The following is an 18,394-nucleotide window of genomic DNA, read 5'->3' on the forward strand; positions in this document are numbered from 1 at the left end:
CGTCCCTTCGTGCATGCTTCGTAAAAACCTAAGTCATAAGAAATATATCCTGAAGCTAGGGATTTTAGGAGTGGTGCGATTTTTCATGGCGACGTGAAGGTACAAGGACATACTTCTCACAAAAACTAATCCAGGGTTTTGAACGGTCACACGAAAACACGCAAAATCACTACCTTAAAGCCATCAATTTTAATTCTGTCGCGTGAAATATTTAAAATTCTTCAAAATAATTACAATGTGTAATATAGGTAAGAGGTTCTTCTGCTTTTTCAATTAGGCAAGCGTTTGGCGAATAAAAACCAGTTGCTTGTATTTTTTTTTTGCTCGATGGATTGTATTCGTTTTTGTTGAAACATTTTCGCTAAACAAATGACTTGGTTTGAAATTGACTACTTTTGTTAAATGTCATTATGGTTTCAACTGCGTTCCCAACCGTACCAAACAGAACGTTTTCCTTCCCTTCCTAATGAAAGACAAAAGACAAATGTTGGTCTTTCTATTACAGGTGTTTTGTTTTTTCTGGAAAATCTCAAATCAGTACCTAGATATAATAAAAATATGTCATATGAATAAAAGTTTGCGTGATATGCCTGTACTTAACAAATAGATGTCATTTTTGCGTACGTCTGTCCTCTGATAGGACATAGATGTGAAGCCATTATGAACCTGAAATAGTAATATATGAAAGGGAGCATTTCTTCTCCTGTTTGTACATCTGAATGCAGTTTTTGTAATTAGACATTCTATAATACATGATCAGTTTTTTTATGTATTGATAATTCCCACGCCTCTACTATAAGCTTTGACTGCGTTTTTACCAACATATTTATCTCAGAACAGATTCCAAATCAAGAAATGGGAATTTGAAACCAAAAAGATGTAGTAGTTCTACGACAGTCACTACAAATCTGTGAAATTTTTGTTATTACTAATGACTATTACTTCAACTGACTAATACTGACTAGAGGCAGCTACCGATGGATCGTTAAATGCTGGCTAAATGGTTAGGAAAAAGTTACAAGGCATCCCCGTGGACTTCATTAATGTATTCCCCTTCTGTCAAACGACCGCTGAACGAAAAAACCTGAAACGAGAAAAGACATGTTTAAGTATAAGTTTTGCTTCTTTGCTATTTTCAATTAGCCGAGTACAAAGTAACATAGTTGCCAGAGAACAGCTATTCTTCAACCCTTTTCACCTGGTGAACAACTCAAAGTGCCCCTCAATCAAACTCTTACCAGGTTCTTATCGTTGTAGAAGTCCTCGTCATCTACCGCCACTTCAGTCTCCTCCCTAGCGATGTCTGTCTCGTCATCAAACGGGACCTCTATCTGCTGAATCTCTCTGTTGTCAATCCAGCCTTTCTCCGTCTCTGGATCGATCCGTCGCCACGGGGGATCATACCGTGGATCCTTCATTTGAGCCGCCTTGATGACCGCATCGTGTTTCGCTACCTCTTTGCTACGCCTGTAAATACAAGGAAAAAGAGAGGGTATAGAATGGCTGACTTGAGCTAGAAAGAGATAAGTCTGAGCGAAACCAAAGGGAAATTGGTAAAGAAAGTGAACTGCTATTTGTTGCATTGGAAAACATACAAAAAAGGATAAACTAAATTAGAGATACTGAAATAATAATACTGGCGAAATAGATCTAAGCTGATTTACACTATTTACGACTCGAGTTTTAGAAGTTTCGCATACAACTAAATCGTGCTCTCCAAATCAGCCCTTCCACACATGAGTATAATAATAAAACACATACTCTTTTCTTAACATGATGCACAGCAAAAAGAATGCCGAGAACGCCAAAACCACCAGGAACATGACGAGGAACACAACTAAAAGGAAAAAGATCATCAGTTGATAAAGTGTGTTGCGGTTTTCAATACAATTATCTATAAGCTAACACGGATCTAAAGGATCTTGAAGGCTTGATGACCTCTTCTTGGTATATTGAGTTATGTTTAGTGAGTGAAAATAGATCCTTACGCCATAGTTGGTAGCCTTTGATAAACTGTGCTTCGGTGATCTTGTCGGCGGGGACGATGGGGTTGGCAGTCGACGTAGCGATCACTACTGTCGGGACGCTGATTTCTGTAAAACAATTAAAAAAGCTTCGTCAGTCGGCGCCTTTTTCCTTACTTTAAGATGGTACAAGCCATAGGAAAGGGGGAATTTCCATCACTCTAAGATGGTACAAGCCATAGGAAAGGAGGAATTTCCATCACTCTAAGATGGTACAAGCCATAGGAAAGGGGGAATTTCCATCACTCTAAGATGGTACAAGCCATAGGAAAGGAGGAATTTCCATCACTCTAAGATGGTACAAGCCATAGAAAGGAAGTATTCCCAACTCTCTAAGATGGTACAATGTCATAGAAAGGAAGTATTTCCAACTCTCTAAGATGGTACAATGTCATAGAAAGGAAGTATTTCCAACTCTCTAAGATGGTACAATGTCATAGAAAGGAAGTATTCCAAACTCTCTAAGATGGTACAATGTCATAGAAAGGAAGTATTCCCAACTCTCTAAGATGGTACAATGTCATAGAAAGGAAGTATTCCCAACTCTCTTAGATGGTACAATGTCATAGAAAGGAAGTATCCCCAACTCTCTAAGATGGTACAAGCCATAGAAAGGAAGTATTCCCAACTCTCTAAGATGGTACAATGTCATAGAAAGGAAGTATTTCCAACTCTCTAAGATGGTACAATGTCATAGAAAGGAAGTATTCCCAACTCTCTAAGATGGTACAATGTCATAGAAAGGAAGTATTCCAAACTCTCTAAGATGGTACAATGTCATAGAAAGGAAGTATTCCAAACTCTCTAAGATGGTACAATGTCATAGAAAGGAAGTATTCCCAACTCTCTAAGATGGTACAATGTCATAGAAAGGAAGTATTCCCAATCTCTAAGATGGTAAATGTCATAAAAGGAAGTATCCCCAACTCTCTAAGATGGTACAGTGTCATAGAAAGGAAGTATTCCCAACTCTCTAAGATGGTAAAATGTCATAGAAAGGAAGTATGGTACAATGTCATAGAAAGGAAGTATTCCTAACTCTCTAAGATGGTACAATGTCATAGAAAGGAAGTATTCCCAATCTCTAAGATGGTACAATGTCATAGAAAGGAAGTATTCCCAATCTCTAAGATGGTACAATGTCATAGAAAGGAAGTATTCCCAACTCTCTAAGATGGTACAATGTCATAGAAAGGAAGTATCCCCAACTCTCTAAGATGGTATAAGGTCATAGAAAGTAAGTATTCCAAACTCTCTAAGATGGTACAATGTCATAAGAAGAGGAAGTATTCCCAACTCTCTTAGATGGTACAAGGTTATAGAAAGGAAGTATTCCCAATCTCTAAGATGGTACGAGGTAGTATTCCGAATAAGGTGCCTCCCACCCCCTGTGAACAACAAAAAGAAGAAAGATTCATCGTCACAGACTTGACACACGTGACTACCTCCTAAGCACCCGTAAATAGCCATCCGTAGGCAGCTGTCCAAGGCCGGGCTTTTGGAGATGAGGCGGATGTGCTTGGTTTGGTTGATGTAAATCGAATTAGAAGTCTCCGCGTAGCTTGAGTTAAACTGCAATTGGAATTGTAGAAAGTGGTAATGCAAATAAGAACACAATAACAAAAAATAACAACAGAAACAAGAAGAAGCAGCCTGCGTGATCTAAATTCACAGGTTCGCAGCAGAGTCGAAACTTTTAACAGTTTTCAAAATTCTTTAAAGGGGTTTACCATATGAGGACTTTTTGGGCTTGGTTCAAGCGGGAACAAGGAGAAAGAGCAATGCTGTGTGCTTTACGAAGTGCAGCAACAAGAAAGAGACTCCACAGAGCCACGGCCGCTATACTGGTCAAAGAGCAAAGACAAGATCTACTACACTCACAAGAAGAACACACTGCCTTTTTAAGAATCAATCGTCTGTGACAGAAAGGTGCTCGTTTTGTTTGCGTGACGATAGTATACTTGTATAAGAGGCACATTTCTTGATCAACTTTAAAGCTGTTACATTTTATCCAGACCCAATACTCACAGCCATCCCATCCCTGTACTTAAGCCACGTGATTCCATCTATGCTGTAGTTCACGCTATATTGCATAACGTATTTTTCTACGTTATCGACCATGATCCCTTTCGTCACTATTCTCTCTATGTCAGTTGGAACACCTAGAAAAGGTAAAGAAGAGAGAGGTTGAAAGGACGTCGCCTACAACTGTATATCAACATCAAAACATAAAAACTGTATAATATGACCAAAATATAACAACTGTATATTATGACCGAAACATAAAAACTGTATAATATGACCAAAATATAACAACTGTATATTATGACCAAAACATAAAAACTGTATAATATGACCAAAACATAAAAACTGTATATTATGACCAAAACATAAAAACTGTATAATATAACCAAAACATAAAAACTGTATAATATGACCAAAACATAAAAACTGTATAATATGACCAAAACTTAAAAACTGTATAATATGACCAAAATATAACAACTGTATATTATGACTAAACTATAACAACTGTATATTATGACCGAAACATAACAACTCTATATTATGACCAAAATATAACAACTGCATATCATGAACAAGAAAGTACACCTTTATACAACGAAGGAAAAATACTTTTGACAAACGAAAACAACAGAATCGTGTGATTCACAGAATGTTGCCCAGGTGTTTTTTTTAGTTTGGACAAGGAAACATTTGCGTGAAAGCTCCAAGAGAGACTAACACACAGCACTTACCAAAATGTCACGTGACCTCTCTAACACAGCACTTACCAAAATGTCACGTGACCTCTCTAACACAGCACTTACCAAAATGTCACGTGACCTCTCTAACACAGCACTTACCAAATGCCACCTGCAGCCACACACCATCCGGATTACTTGAGCCCGCACACCAACCATCCCCATAGCTACCAACAGCGGCTATATTGATGCGCGCACGCTCGGGCTTGTAGCTGTATCCTCCCTTAGTCAAGAAAGAGGAAGAGGTCATGTGATCATCGGGGATTCGATGGGTTGCGTTGATTCCCACTTGAATGCCGAGCTCCGTCGATTTCTTTGGACAATCTTGGGTGGGATTTAATAAAATACCGGATTTAGGATAGTGGTCGGATTACATTTGAAGAATTTATCCAAGGCTGCGTTTGGATAAGCTTGCCTGAGTGATAAATTCTAATAGATACTCTTCATAAGTATACACTTCACGGAAACTCAATCAAAATGTTTGCTGTACTTGGTTCGATATCTCGGGACAATAGACAGTATTTACTCTCAAAACTCGAAATAACGAGGTGATTTGCAAAAATTGTGATTATATAAATTTATCGAGCTTCACGCAGTTCATTTGCGCTCGCGCCTTTTTTTGACGTTCCAGCGCCTGTGTTGAAAAACGCAAGACTAGTTACAGTACCGCAAGGTTAACCCAGCCTTTTTTTTTACATGGCTTCTTTTATACCAGCGAACTGCCACATTTTGGCGAATGCTAAGAAAACAAGCGCAAAGCTAAGGCTATAATTTCCCTTATGACTCCCTCATTATCAAGCAAATCATCTTTTTCACAGTATGGTTTTAATGCTGTACACTTAGTCAAAACAGCCACTGAAGTCAGCCTTTACTCGAACGAATCAACACTACGATTGTGTCTGTTTTCGCCAGAGCACGCACATGCTCAAACCTTATTCAGCACTGCTCGTTTCAGCTACGTTTTCAACGAAAGGGGGCGAGCCTCGTAGATGAAAGCATGAAAGACAGTGCTGCATAACGTATGCGCATGCGCGTGTTCAATCAGTGTTGAATCGTTCGAGTGAAGGTACAAAAGGCTGACTTCGGTCGCTGTTTTGACTTACTGTACAGCATTAAAAACAAAAAGGCTGGTTTAACCGCGCGGTACTGGAACTAGTCTTGCGTTTTTCAGCACTGTAAGCGTGGAACGACCGGAACGGCGCGCGCGCAAATCAAACGTCCGCGGCGTTCCACGGGCTGCAGGATAATAAGACTCACATGTGCACTTGTACGTAGTGTTGGCGAACTGATCCAAATACTCGCACTGCAGGTTCGGGATCCCTGTCTCGAGAGTGCAGTTACATCCACCTGACGAGGAAAATACGTACCCGTTAGTTCAAAAGCGGAGTTAAGCCAGACGTAGCGACAGACCTCTGTCCGCCATATTGTTGTCCCAGTAAGATACCAAAAGTGCGAGAAAGCATCCTTTACCATCGGTTGGTTTGAGAAAGCTATTGCGAAATTTTGTATTTTAATTAAACCTTGCTCAGTTTTTGATAGGTTTTTTAAATATTTTTTAAAAAATAATTTGTTATCCAATGTTGAATAAAAACAGTAAAAACGCATTGTTCCTATTATAGTATCGTACCTATTATAGTATTGTACCTATTATGAGATTATATTATCACCTTTAGTGCCATAGTTACCATATTTAGTACATTACAGTAGATGTACCTAAATTTATAAATTACAATATCGTACTATTGTACAGTAGATATCTATACACTTTTCCTTATTAGAACGTCTAGTTTTCTTTTGAGGCTGGGTAGTTCTTATTTTTTTAGCATTTCAAGGCTGAAGGTGCTAAACGTTGTCCTTGAATTTTAGTAAATATAAAAATATAATACCAAATGAATCATTAGGATGAGAATTATACAAACCGAAATATAATCAACATAAATAATATCAAAGGGTATTATTGTGGACAATTTTATTCTGCATTTTAGAACTAACAAAACAATATTTTATACCTATAGTGTCGTATCTCCGTAATGCCGATACTTATATTACCGTAGATATCTATATTAATAGATACCATTATAGTACTTAGATACCTAATTAAGATACCTATAGTACCTATAGTACCGTAAATACCTATATTAAGATAAGACCTAGGAAACTTGTTTTGTCAATGTAGAAAGAATAAAGTAGCTCTAATATTTCGAGTTCTAAATTTTCCAGTTTGTTTTTAAAAGACTTCGAAGATCAAACATACCTGAAGTTATAACAGAGTTATCATCTATGAATAATTATTATTGTTTTGGTGTTGAAGAGAATTCGATTAAATCCTAAATGTATTAGATGTCTCACCTGAATATACTGGTGTGGCATTCCCAACATCTATCAGAGTCAACCCGAGAATAATAAGCAAACTTATCAGCGTCATTCTGATTACTTTCCTCCGAGGTATATATTCATTATAGAAATGTTGACGTGAATGGTTGTTTGCGTGGCGGAATGAGTTATATCATGCATAGCTACGCTAGCTGCTTCTATTCTATTCTTTGTATTAATCAAACTCATGCATCGGTAGGTTGATGATTCATTTGATCAAATGTACACCCCCCAGGCGAGTGCTAAGTCGCATGCATTCCACGAGAGTGTGTGTTGACGAAATTTCAAAATAAATCAAATCGTAATTGTATGCGGGAATTTTCTTACCAGACAATTTGATAATTTGAACCTAAAAATAAAAATAATTCAATTGCGTAGGCAGCTAAGGGCTAGGCTCCTGGTGGTTACGGTTCAGCACTATTATCTTATGAAAGAAATTCAGGTTTCTAGCACTGTCTTATATGGTAACCCACATCTCCCCTGAGATGAATAGCGAGGTGTATATGTTTGCTTTTCTCTCTCTTGGAATTTCTAAAGACCCCTCAATAGTAAAAGGGCTGACAACTTCAATTTTGCGCCGAGACAGCGCTTATTAGCTACAAGGATGTTTGCTCCCCAGCAAAATGCAAAATGCAAAGCGTAATTGAGTCTTTAATCAAATGTTGTTCTTTTTTTTCGTTTGCCTTGGCAGTGATTTTTGATCTTGGGAGGGTGACTACGAATTTGACGCTAGGTTGCCGATCAAGTCTTGACAGAATCTAGAACAATCTTAACTGTGGGTGATCACTGTAAGTGGCACTCTAAAACATTCTTGCTGAATGACCAGTAATTAGGGAAGTGTCATTATTTAACGGGGGGGGGGGGGGGAGGGCTGCTATGTTTTAGCATCGATTTAAGGGAGGGCCTCAATTTTTGATACAGGGTTTAGGGGAGGGCTTTATTTTTTGAACAGGTATTCTGATCAATTTCCGAACCTCCTAAAAGTCTTTAATTTCAAAATGTTTCTGGGGGAACCCCAGACCCCCTACAAAATAGATAAATGAATGAGATGCGCCTTCTGTTTGCAGTTTTATGACTTTCGTTTTTGAATGGCGTTGAAAATCACAATCCCCTAAAGTGTTGCCTCTACTATTTTCACATTTTGCAGTTTTGGTTTTATCAACTTCCATCCATGAATTTACGAATATTGATTCATGTCAGGTCCCCCCTACTAACTTTTCACATTGGTGGTATGAAAACATATTTAAATAATATTTCAGTTGGGAAGGAGTTTATGATGCTGTTTTCTATTAAGTTTTTAACAATAATTAGCATTTTATATGTTTGAAAATGGCAAAATTTTCACGGGGGAGCATGGCCCCAGACCCCCTATACAATATTATTTACACCCCTGAAAAATAGGCTCAAAATCAACTTTTCTCCTGGCTTGTTGGTGTTTAGGGCCAATCCCCCCTCGTCAACCCCCCCCCCCCCCCCCCTCCGACACACACACAACAAATTTAGATTTATTTTTCTGGGGGAGGAATTAATTTTTGGTCTCCTTTTTTGGGGAGAAATCAAGGTTAATATTTTGCAATGGAGTCAATTCTATTACATTGCTTGGATGCGCTTTCGATGGTCGTCTATGCCTTGGATGAATCAATGAGGGTCTGGTGATGTTTAGTTTGCATTTCTGACGTTTGGGAGTTGGGCCTATATTTTACGGGCGTCTGGGGACGTTATAGTAATAAAAAACTTAATGTATAAACAGTGACGCCATTATTTTACCCAATAGTAGCTACAAACCAGTCAAAAACTATTTGCGCCAATTGTTTTACAGATTTACACACTTTAAGCTCTCAATAGTTTACATCAATATTACATACCGATAATTGATCGTCAGTCTACTGTACAAGATTTGTATATAAATCGATTGATCGTCAGTCTACTGTACAAGATTTGTATATAAATCAGCAAATAATAACATTCATTTTAAATGGTCTACTTACTCCATCACCCATCTAGTCTATTTATCTTAACCAGGTGCCGGCGTGTACACAGCAAACCCCCCCCATTCAACCCCCTGGTCGCCAAAGAGTGGCTCATTTCTTATTGAAGGATCTCTTCATTTACTAAATACTATCCTTTCTCCATATATTACTTTCACTGCGCACGCCCCCTCCCCCACTCAACCCCCTTGCCGCCAGAGAGTGGCTCATTTCTTATTGAAGGATCTCTATGCATTTACTAAATACTATCCTTTCTCCATATATTACCTTCACTGCGCACACTCCACCCCCCTCCCCCCCACTCAACCCCCTGGCCGCCAGAGAGTGGACCATTTCTTATTGAAGGATCTCTATGTATTTACTAAATACTATCTTTTCTCCGTATATTACCTTCACTGCGCACCACCCCCCCCCCCCTCAACCCCCTGGCCGCCAGAGAGTGGACCATTTCTTATTGAAGGATCTCTATGTATTTACTAAATACTATCCTTTCTCCATATATTACCTTCACTGCGCCTGCCCCCTCCCCTTCCACCCCCTGGCTGAAAGAGAGTAGCGCATTTCTTTATTGAAGGATTTTCTCTTTTACAAAACACTATTCTTTTCACATTTATTACCTAAGACTGCACACGCCCCACTGGGTACGCGCGTGATAACTGTCTCCTTGGTACGCGCGTGATATGTGTTCTGCGCATTTTATATAATCATATCGTATCATATATAGTCTATTCATATAATCATATTATCATGCGAGGGCTGAGGAAGTCAGCAGGTCCATAGTAATTCCGTTAACTGCTCTACAATGTCTGAGAAGGTGGGACGAGATTTAGGAATCGCCAGCCAGCACCTTCTCATTATCTCGTATCTGAAATATAAACAGTTTGGGTAATTAAAATAACTAAACGCAGCAAGAAGAAATACAAACAATACAAATACCAACAGCTAAAATATCAACAGCAACACACACAAAAAAAACAATTCTAAACAAAATCATCATTGCCACCAACAAAGAATATCAGCAAGATATGAACCCTGATATCTAAAATTCATAGGAATGTCCACAGGAGCATAAACAATAATTCTTATTGTGGCTTATGAGGCTTGCATTTGTTTTATTTACGCTTATTTGCTTATATATTTGATACCCATAAAGCAATGCGGATTACGATACATGGATTCTCCGGTTGAAACCCTATTTGAAATAAGTGTATACTATGTTTCATAAAAATCAATACACAGCGTCCGGATGCCAGCAATGCCACATGTTGACAACAAGATTAAATAGTTACAGCGGCAAAAGCAAAAAAGATAGAAAAGATAGAGAAAAGGTCGACAGCTTACAGGCCTTGGTCGCAATCTGGTGGGCGCTCCAGTCTGTATCCCTTCCTATATCTAGCGATCATCTCTCGGTAATTCAGCCCAGCGTTAGGCGTGAGCCCACGCGTCTCGATCTCCCACAACAGGACTCCGTAAGACCAGCTAAAATGGAGCCAATTTTGAGGACGATAAATAAAACATAGCTGTTCACAGAACGATGGCAGCAGCTGGGCCGGGTTCCTAAGAAGCAGGTTAACGCAAACCTATGGATGAATGCCCTTTTTATTCAATCAAATGTCGAGATGTCACCCCTTTGTCCGTTTTTATCCGTGGGCTAGTGATAACCTGCTTTCTAGAAACCGACCCCTGGATGTAAATAAGTAAAATATAAGAAATATGGGTTATCAATTTATAACCTGCTTTCTAGAAACCGACCCCTGGATGTAAATAAGTAAAATATGAGAAATACTTCAGGTTTCCATATTAACTTACACATCACTTTCCAGGGTGAACTTTCTGGTTTCAAGAGATTCCAAAGACATCCATCTTGTCGGTAGTTTGCCCTGAATAGGATAAACTTATAAATGTTTGCAACGCCTCGATCGTAATTTGAAGATTGTTAGTATATGATGATGATGATGGTGACGGTAGTAATGTGCATAATAGCATAATATGGTGATAATGGAAATAATAATCGAAATGATAATTATGAAAATATTTTTAAGATAAATTATAATGATGACGACGATGATCATGCTGACGATGATGATAATGTTGATGATGGCGATACCGCTACTGGTACTAATAACGATGATATTGATGGTGGTAATGGTGAACATGGTCTAATGATAGAGTGAAGATAATCATGATGATAAACGATAAGGATGGTAATGATGATAAATTCTTCTTACCCTAGTGGTCTTCTCGTATTCTCCTGTCTCGTAGATGTTCCGCGAGAGCCCAAAATCCGCTACCTTGGCAACACCATCGGCAATTAACACGTTCCTTGCCGCCAAGTCCCGATGGACACACTGCACATGCGTGAACAGATTACAACTCTTAGTTTCCAACACCAATATGGTACAGAGAAAGTGTTGCAAAAAGAGATTGGTTCAAATTAACCACATGGCTCCATAGCTCATAACTTTTCACCTCCTTTGCTTTTGTTTTAGTACTGTGTGACCTTTATATCTGATATTCTCATAGTAATTCACCCTTTTCGCTGCCCAACTGTATCCATTGCCCCCTCCCCCCATCCTTTCACTCTAAGTGCCTTGGTGCGTATATCCGCTCTTGAAGAATACCCACCCCCACCCCCCAGCTTGTCCCGTCTGCACCTTCCCTAGAAGGTAGCTTCTACGTTTCAAAAGAGGTCGCCCACAACAAATACAAGACGTGGTTCTAGTTCACCACGGCACTAGTTCAAGTGCTTCAGTTCGAATAGGTTTTGAAGTCAATTATTCCATTTGTAAGTTTATTTTGCTTAGAAGTTCTAGCAACTAGCAACTGATAGAGAATGTACCGAAAAATGGGCTCCATCCGGCGAAAGATCGTGTGAGTTGCGTCACAATGGCTTCTTTTGTTTGGTAGAATGAATCATCATAATAACAGAGCTGAATAGAAAGGTGTCCTTTGGGAATCGTTCTTACACCGGGGTAAAGCCGAGAATTATTGTCTATTCACGTGTTTGATTCCCGCCAAAGACAGCTATTGTATTACTGTCTGCGTAATCAAGCTTCTAAAGGTTCTTTACACGCACCCGTTTGCTTGCTAAGTAGTCCATCCCCTGTGCGACATCCAGCGCTATCTCCAACCGTCTGGTCTGACCGAGCACGACCTCACTGTGTCGTGGCTCAATGTTTTGATAGATGCGTGGAGACTGGAGATCACCGCGAGCCTGGTGCAGCAGGTCTAGCAGACACCCGTCATTCGCAAACTCCACGATGATCATCAGTTTCTCTACCCACAAAAGATGAGAAAGTAAGAATGAATATAACCGCTCGTCCTTTCCGCGTAGCCATGACACGAGCGGATTCTTCCGACAAATAGATCCGCTTTAAACACTACAATAGTTTGTGGTGATATACCACTGACCTGAATCAGTGCAGGCTCCTATCAGGTTGAGCAGGTTGCGGTGGTGACCGACACTGTGCATAAGCTCCAGCTCCTGCACCAGATCACGGAGAGCCTCCTCGCTTGCGAAACCTGTCAAACGATAGAACGTCAATAGAGGAAGTAAGACAGAACTCTGGAGATCAGGAGATTTGACGCCTGCAAAGTCTGGCTTCAGTTAAGCTGCTAAATGCTACCGTGAGTAAGTAGGACTAGTGCGAAAGCGTGCATAGCCAATGTGTGACGGATTGACGGGGAGTGGGCAGCTCTTCCATAATGCGGGAAGCTCTACAGACGGACTCTCTTGTAATGTGGGCGGCTCTAATAACGAACTCTTGTAAAGCGACGGCATACCTTTGATGGATTTAACCGCACAATCAACAGTACGCCCATCATCTGTGGTCATCACCCCACGCGTGACGACACCGAACTCTCCAGAGCCAAGGTACTCATGCAGTATGATGTTACTAGTGGGTATTACCTGGCACGGCACGGGTAGTGTGGCGGGGTTACGGTAAGAGATCACCCCTTCGTCAGCGTGTAACTAAAGGGGAAAAACATAACGAGATCACCCCTTTGTCAGCGTGTAACTAAAGGGAAATAACATAACGAGATCATCCCTTCGTAGGGACATAACAGTACGGGATCACCCCTTTATCAAAACGTACATCTAGTTACAATAACTCACAACAAGATCAGAGAATTTCCATCAGACATGTTTGACGTTTAATGCAATTTACTGTTCTTTTGTCCACAAGCCGGTTCGTCCACATCCAGTTCGTCCACTTATAGAGTTAGAGTTTCGTCCACAAGCGAACCCTTTGCCACATAGTTTCTACAAAACTCTAATAACATCCGAAACAGCAGCTTTTCTAAAACTATGTTCAATATATAAAATAATGTTTGTTTAGGTTGTGGAAATACCAAGGAAAAAGAAAGCGTTTTTCTTTCAAACTCTATATGAGTCCGAGCCAACATAGAAGTCGAAAAGCAAATCTTAGTTATCCTTGGTATCTTTGTGGCTTTCTCGATTGCTTACGTTTTTCATGACGTATTGTTCTCTGGCATCTTTCCAGTCCATATTAATCGCCTCTAATCGCCCCTCATCATGGCGGCAACGCCGGATGCAAAGACAAAGTATTGCTATGAGAATGACGAGACCCAGGACAGAAGATATGGCGATCACGATGATCAGCCAGTCAGCCATTGGCGCTAAAAAAAGAACCAGCAAGTCAGATACTGGCACTAAACATATAATCACTTAATCAGACATTTGCGCTAAACATATAATCATTTAATCAGACATTTGCGCTAAACATACAATCATTTAATCAGACATCGTCGCTAAACATACAATCACCCAGTCAGACATTGGCGCTAAACACACAATCACCCAGTCAGACATTGGTACTAAACATACAATCACCCAGTCAGACATTGGCGCTAAACACACAATCACCCAGTCAGACATTGGTACTAAACATACAATCACCCAGTCAGACATTGGCGCTAAACACACAATCACCCAGTCAGACATTGGTACTAAACATACAATCTCTCAGTCAGACATTGGCGCTAAACACACAATCACCCAGTCAGACATTGGTACTAAACACACAATCACTCAGTCAGACATTGGTACTAAACACACAATCACTCAGTCAGACATTGGCGCTAAACACACAATCACTCGGTCAGACATTGGCGCTAAACATACAATCACTCGGTCAGACATTGGAGCTAAACACACAATCACCCAGTCAGACATTGGCGCTAAACACACAATCACCCAGTCAGACATTGGCGCTTACCATACAATCATTTGGTCAGACATTGGCGCTAAACACACAATCACTCAGTCAGACATTGGCGCTAAACACACAATCACCCAGTCAGACATTGGTACTAAACATACAATCTCTCAGTCAGACATTGGCGCTAAACATACAATCACCCAGTCAGACATTGGCGCTTACCATACAATCACTCAGTCAAACAATCACTCGGTCAGACATTAGCGCTTTATGTGGTTTAGCGCAAAAAATGGCTGTTTTGTGCACTTTTTAGTAGAAGCACCAAACTTGGCATATATGTTCCTTAGGTCAAGTAAATAACTTTTTGTGTGTTTGTATAGTGTTTGTATAGTGTATATAAACATAGCAGTATCATTTAGCTGTTTTTGGCACCCCCCTGAAAAAGTTATTTGCTCGACCTAAGGGACCTATGTGCCAAGTTTGGTGCTTCTACTAAAAAGTGCACAAAAAAAGTGCTAAACCACCCTACTAATAAGATTGAATGAAATACAGTGTGTTTCCCTTGGTGACTGAAGAAGAGTTAACAAACCTTTCTTTGTGATGAAGTTGAATTCTGATTCAAGCCCTTTGCCGTACAGATTGGTGGCATACACGTGGCCATTGAAGCTTCTCTTTGACTCTAGTCCTTCGAAGGTAAAGCAATCAACCAATCAATCAAATTGATGTAAGACAAACAACATTAAAGATACTGTTAGGAAAAAAGTACCCCGTCATTATAACCTCCAGGCCTTTTGATATTATGGAAATTGAAGTCATGCTATACCTGTGATTCTGTAGTTTGTCCCTTTACTTGTTTTATTCTCGGCATTATGTTTCTCGCCGTGTGCCCAGTACATAACTCTGTAGGCGGTGATGCCGTAATATTCGTAATCCGGAGGTGGAAGCCACTCAACGACTGCTCCGTTATAAGTGAGATCCGTCAAGTTTACTCTACTGGGGGCTGGAGGGGCACCTGCAAACAAGAAACTTGCTGAAATACCATGTGTTTCACCTTATCCGACAGCTATTTCAACCGCTAAAGCTGGTGATATGAGGTGTATGGTGTGTTGTTCATGGTGTAGTGGGATGTGTCATGTGGTGTATTGTGTGGTGTATAGTGTGTTGTTCATGGTGTAATGTGTAGTGTAATAGGATGTGTCATGTGGTGAATGGTGTGGTGTATGGTGTGGTGTATGATGTGGTGTATGGTTTGGTTTATAATGTGGTGTATGGTGTGGCGTATGGGGTGGTGCATAGTGTGGTGTATAGTGTGGTGTATGGTGTGGTGTATGATGTGGTGTGTGGTTTGGTTTATAATGTGGTGTATGGTGTAGCGTATGGGGTGGTGTATGGTGTGGTGTATGGCGTTGTGTATGGTGTGGTCTATGGTGTGATCTTGGGTGTGGTGTATAATGTGGTGTATGGTGTGGTGTATGGTGTGGTGTATGGTGTTGTGTATGGTGCTTTTTATGGTGTGGTGTATGGTGTGGTGTATGGTGTGGCGTATGGTGCTTTGTATGGTGTGGTGTATGGTGTGGTGTATGTTGTGGTGTATGGGGTTACATCTGAAGGGTACATACTTTCTATCTGGAACGCTTCTGGTGATCGGTCCACCTCGAGGCTCTCCACGAAACCCGTCTTCGCTCTCACGATGATCTGCTTTCCCACCAAAACTTTAGCGTTTGTCTCGGATTCCTTACTCGTGTTTACTGTGTACTTGATGATGACTTTAAACTTCACTTTCAAACTACCATACCTAAAAGAAATTCAACAGAAACACGCATTTCCAGACTACCATTTATAAAAGAAATTTAATAGTATCACACGCTTTAAGACGAAAGGAGGTATAATCTCCTCAACTTCGCGCATCTTCACTAGTTGTCATGGAGTTCAGTAGCTAAAGCGTAAATTATTTTGTATTGATATAGGCAGGGCAGCGATTTTAGTGAGAACACTCCCCCATTCCCCTCCCCCTCCAACACACACACACCCTTCTTTCTCTACTGTTGCCTCTGCAGAGACTTTCTCAACTAAATAACAAAATAAAGAATGAGTTTACTCACGTCACGTTCAATAATTCAGTTCGTATGTAACCAGGAATACTTGAAAACACTTTATCCATCTGAAGAAAGGAAACACGTTTCCATCATTTTCACATGATTGAATTTGATTGCGAGAGAAGTTTTAGAAGGTCTGTTTGTTTACAGAGTGATGTTGCATCACGTTTAAATTGGCGATTTTTTTTTTGAAAAATCACTGCGACAGATGCAAACAAAAATTGCATAAAACATCGCAAAAGTAAGCCAGCCAGTAATACTGGTGCTATTTTAAAACTAAGTTGAAGGCACTGTGCCGCCAAATGATTCTTAGTTTTGTTTTGGTCAACCGAGTGGAGCGCGCGGTACAAGGCATACTGCCTGTCGCTGGTGTCGTTTGCATGGGGTCAACCATAAGCACACTCATCACACCTCGCCTGTGAAGTTTTTCTCGAATTTCTGATATTCTGGAGACGACTTGTTCTCGTATGCTTCAGTGTAGTTGTAGTTCAAAATCCTGAGCTGCAACTTTATTTCAACTTTCACTGCAAAACAAAAATAACCATAGAATCAGATACGAATCACACAGAATCTTTGTACGCACCTGTCGAATGCGGCAAAATATTTTTCGCGCACCTAGGTTGTTCTACGTGCCAAAAACTACATTTTCCCCCGACTCTCGTTAATTACAGATTCATTTGTCACTCGTCTCACATTTTTTCTTTATTGGCTCAAGTTTTATCAAGATACTGTTGTGTATGATCAATCTAGAACCAGTTTTCACTTACATTTGACACCGAGGTTGGTGGTTCGCTTGAATGATGAGCCCGCGGTACAGACGTACTTGCCAGCGTCGGATGGCTTGGCATTTCTGATGAAGAGCGACCTTCCTCCATTGGTGATGTTTACCTCACCAGCAGATACTTGAGAGTCATCATAGTACCACGTGATCAAAAAACCTTTCGGCGCGTCACATGGTATAGTGACGTCAACGCCTTGGTCCACAAAGATATCTATCTCCGCTACAGGAACGGCAAATAGCGCGTGTTAACAGCGGAATAACATTTAGCGAGGTAATGACTTTAAGTGCAGAAGAGATGCAAATTCAAACTGCGCCAAATAAGGAATTGTCAGCGATAAGATTCACTTGATCAAGTCATAGCTCTTGTCTTAGGCTTGAGCGATGGTCTTTTTCGCGTGAATTTTATCGAGCAATTCCTTATTCAGGAATCTGAATTTGCAGTTATAATGTGACCGAGAAAAAAATCGGATATATTATTCGCATTTTAAAACCTTATTTTCGTTTTTATATCATCGAATAGAAATTTGATACAAATAAGAGAATAGCCAAGAAATCAAAATGATCGAACGTTTTCAAAGAAATTCCGTGGTACAATGGCTAAGTTTGCATACCAGTGCAAAAACTGGTAAGTTCTTTTTTATCAACAGTGGCTGAATAAAACGTTTATCGATAAACTCAAAGCGTGAACATATCTTCGAGTCTCTGTTCGATGAACGTGTGGTTTCTGCGGTGAATTGTATTACCTTCATTTACTAATAATATGCTTATACTTTCCATACTTACCTTCATACTTACCAAAGCCATGAAGCCCCCCTGCTTGCCCAGCTCACGTACCTGTGAAAGCACATACTCTCACTAACAAGACTGCCTCGTGCTTATACTTAACTTGTGTGTCGGTGACGCAGACCAGTGTCCTGAAAGCACAACGTTTACAGAGTGTTAACAGTAGTATTCTCCAGATAGTACTTATGTATTTACATACTCGGGAAATCCAGTGCGTCGAGGTCAGGTTAACGCTAAGTGAAAAAAAAATTAAAAATTAAAATTAAAAATTATCTTTTGTCATTTATGCGCGTTTTTGCGGACCTTCTGAAGTGATCGCTGCGATGATATCATTTCTCGAATAGGATAGACTTCGCCAAAACGCACCGCTTCCGAGGTGTTACGCAAATGGTCACCAACAT

The 18,394-nt window shown here is 40.1% G+C and overlaps 2 protein-coding genes across 2 annotated transcripts; both read right to left on the reverse strand.

Moving 5' to 3' along the window:
* Window positions 1-170: 170 nt before the first annotated feature.
* On the reverse strand, window positions 171-7,443 carry LOC116614814. Its single transcript, XM_032376269.2, has 9 exons — window positions 7,139-7,443; window positions 6,047-6,136; window positions 4,892-5,113; window positions 4,053-4,186; window positions 3,470-3,596; window positions 1,989-2,093; window positions 1,762-1,837; window positions 1,239-1,467; window positions 171-1,084 (listed from the first exon to the last, which is right to left on the reverse strand). Exons 1-9 carry the CDS (start codon window positions 7,212-7,214, stop codon window positions 1,016-1,018), a joined length of 1,128 nt encoding a protein of 375 aa, XP_032232160.2. The 5' UTR covers window positions 7,215-7,443; the 3' UTR covers window positions 171-1,015.
* A 3,044-nt stretch (window positions 7,444-10,487) lies between these two features.
* LOC5507586 (angiopoietin-1 receptor) lies at window positions 10,488-17,220 on the reverse strand. Its single transcript, XM_048728422.1, has 13 exons — window positions 17,197-17,220; window positions 16,841-16,953; window positions 16,436-16,494; window positions 15,953-16,128; window positions 15,157-15,345; window positions 14,923-15,018; window positions 13,619-13,791; window positions 12,934-13,123; window positions 12,562-12,672; window positions 12,227-12,426; window positions 11,379-11,498; window positions 10,960-11,030; window positions 10,488-10,629 (listed from the first exon to the last, which is right to left on the reverse strand). Exons 3-13 carry the CDS (start codon window positions 16,492-16,494, stop codon window positions 10,488-10,490), a joined length of 1,527 nt encoding a protein of 508 aa, XP_048584379.1. The 5' UTR covers window positions 16,841-16,953; window positions 17,197-17,220.
* Between the last annotated feature and the right edge of the window lie 1,174 nt (window positions 17,221-18,394).

This window comes from Nematostella vectensis, chromosome 1 (assembly GCF_932526225.1).
Source record: "Nematostella vectensis chromosome 1, jaNemVect1.1, whole genome shotgun sequence".
In the NCBI taxonomy this organism is placed as follows: Eukaryota; Metazoa; Cnidaria; class Anthozoa; order Actiniaria; family Edwardsiidae; genus Nematostella; species Nematostella vectensis.

What these genes read in the sequence shown, in the direction of transcription:
- LOC5507586 (XM_048728422.1), bottom strand. Translation starts at nt 16,494, where the DNA reads ATGGATAAAGTGTTTTCAAGTATTCCTGGTTACATACGAACTGAATTA. An exon ending in TGCGGTTAAATCCATCAAAG is followed by an intron (nt 12,673 to 12,933) that starts GTATGCCGTCGC and finishes ATCGTTTGACAG; the next exon opens with GTTTCGCAAGCGAGGAGGCT. An exon ending in TTCACCCTGGAAAGTGATGT is followed by an intron (nt 10,630 to 10,959) that starts GTAAGTTAATAT and finishes GCTCCATTTTAG; the next exon opens with CTGGTCTTACGGAGTCCTGT.
- LOC116614814 (XM_032376269.2), bottom strand. Translation starts at nt 7,214, where the DNA reads ATGACGCTGATAAGTTTGCTTATTATTCTCGGGTTGACTCTGATAGAT. An exon ending in GTGGCTGCAGGTGGCATTTG is followed by an intron (nt 4,187 to 4,891) that starts GTAAGTGCTGTG and finishes TACCTTTTCTAG; the next exon opens with GTGTTCCAACTGACATAGAG. An exon ending in TATTTACGGGTGCTTAGGAG is followed by an intron (nt 2,094 to 3,469) that starts GTAGTCACGTGT and finishes ATTGTTTTACAG; the next exon opens with AAATCAGCGTCCCGACAGTA.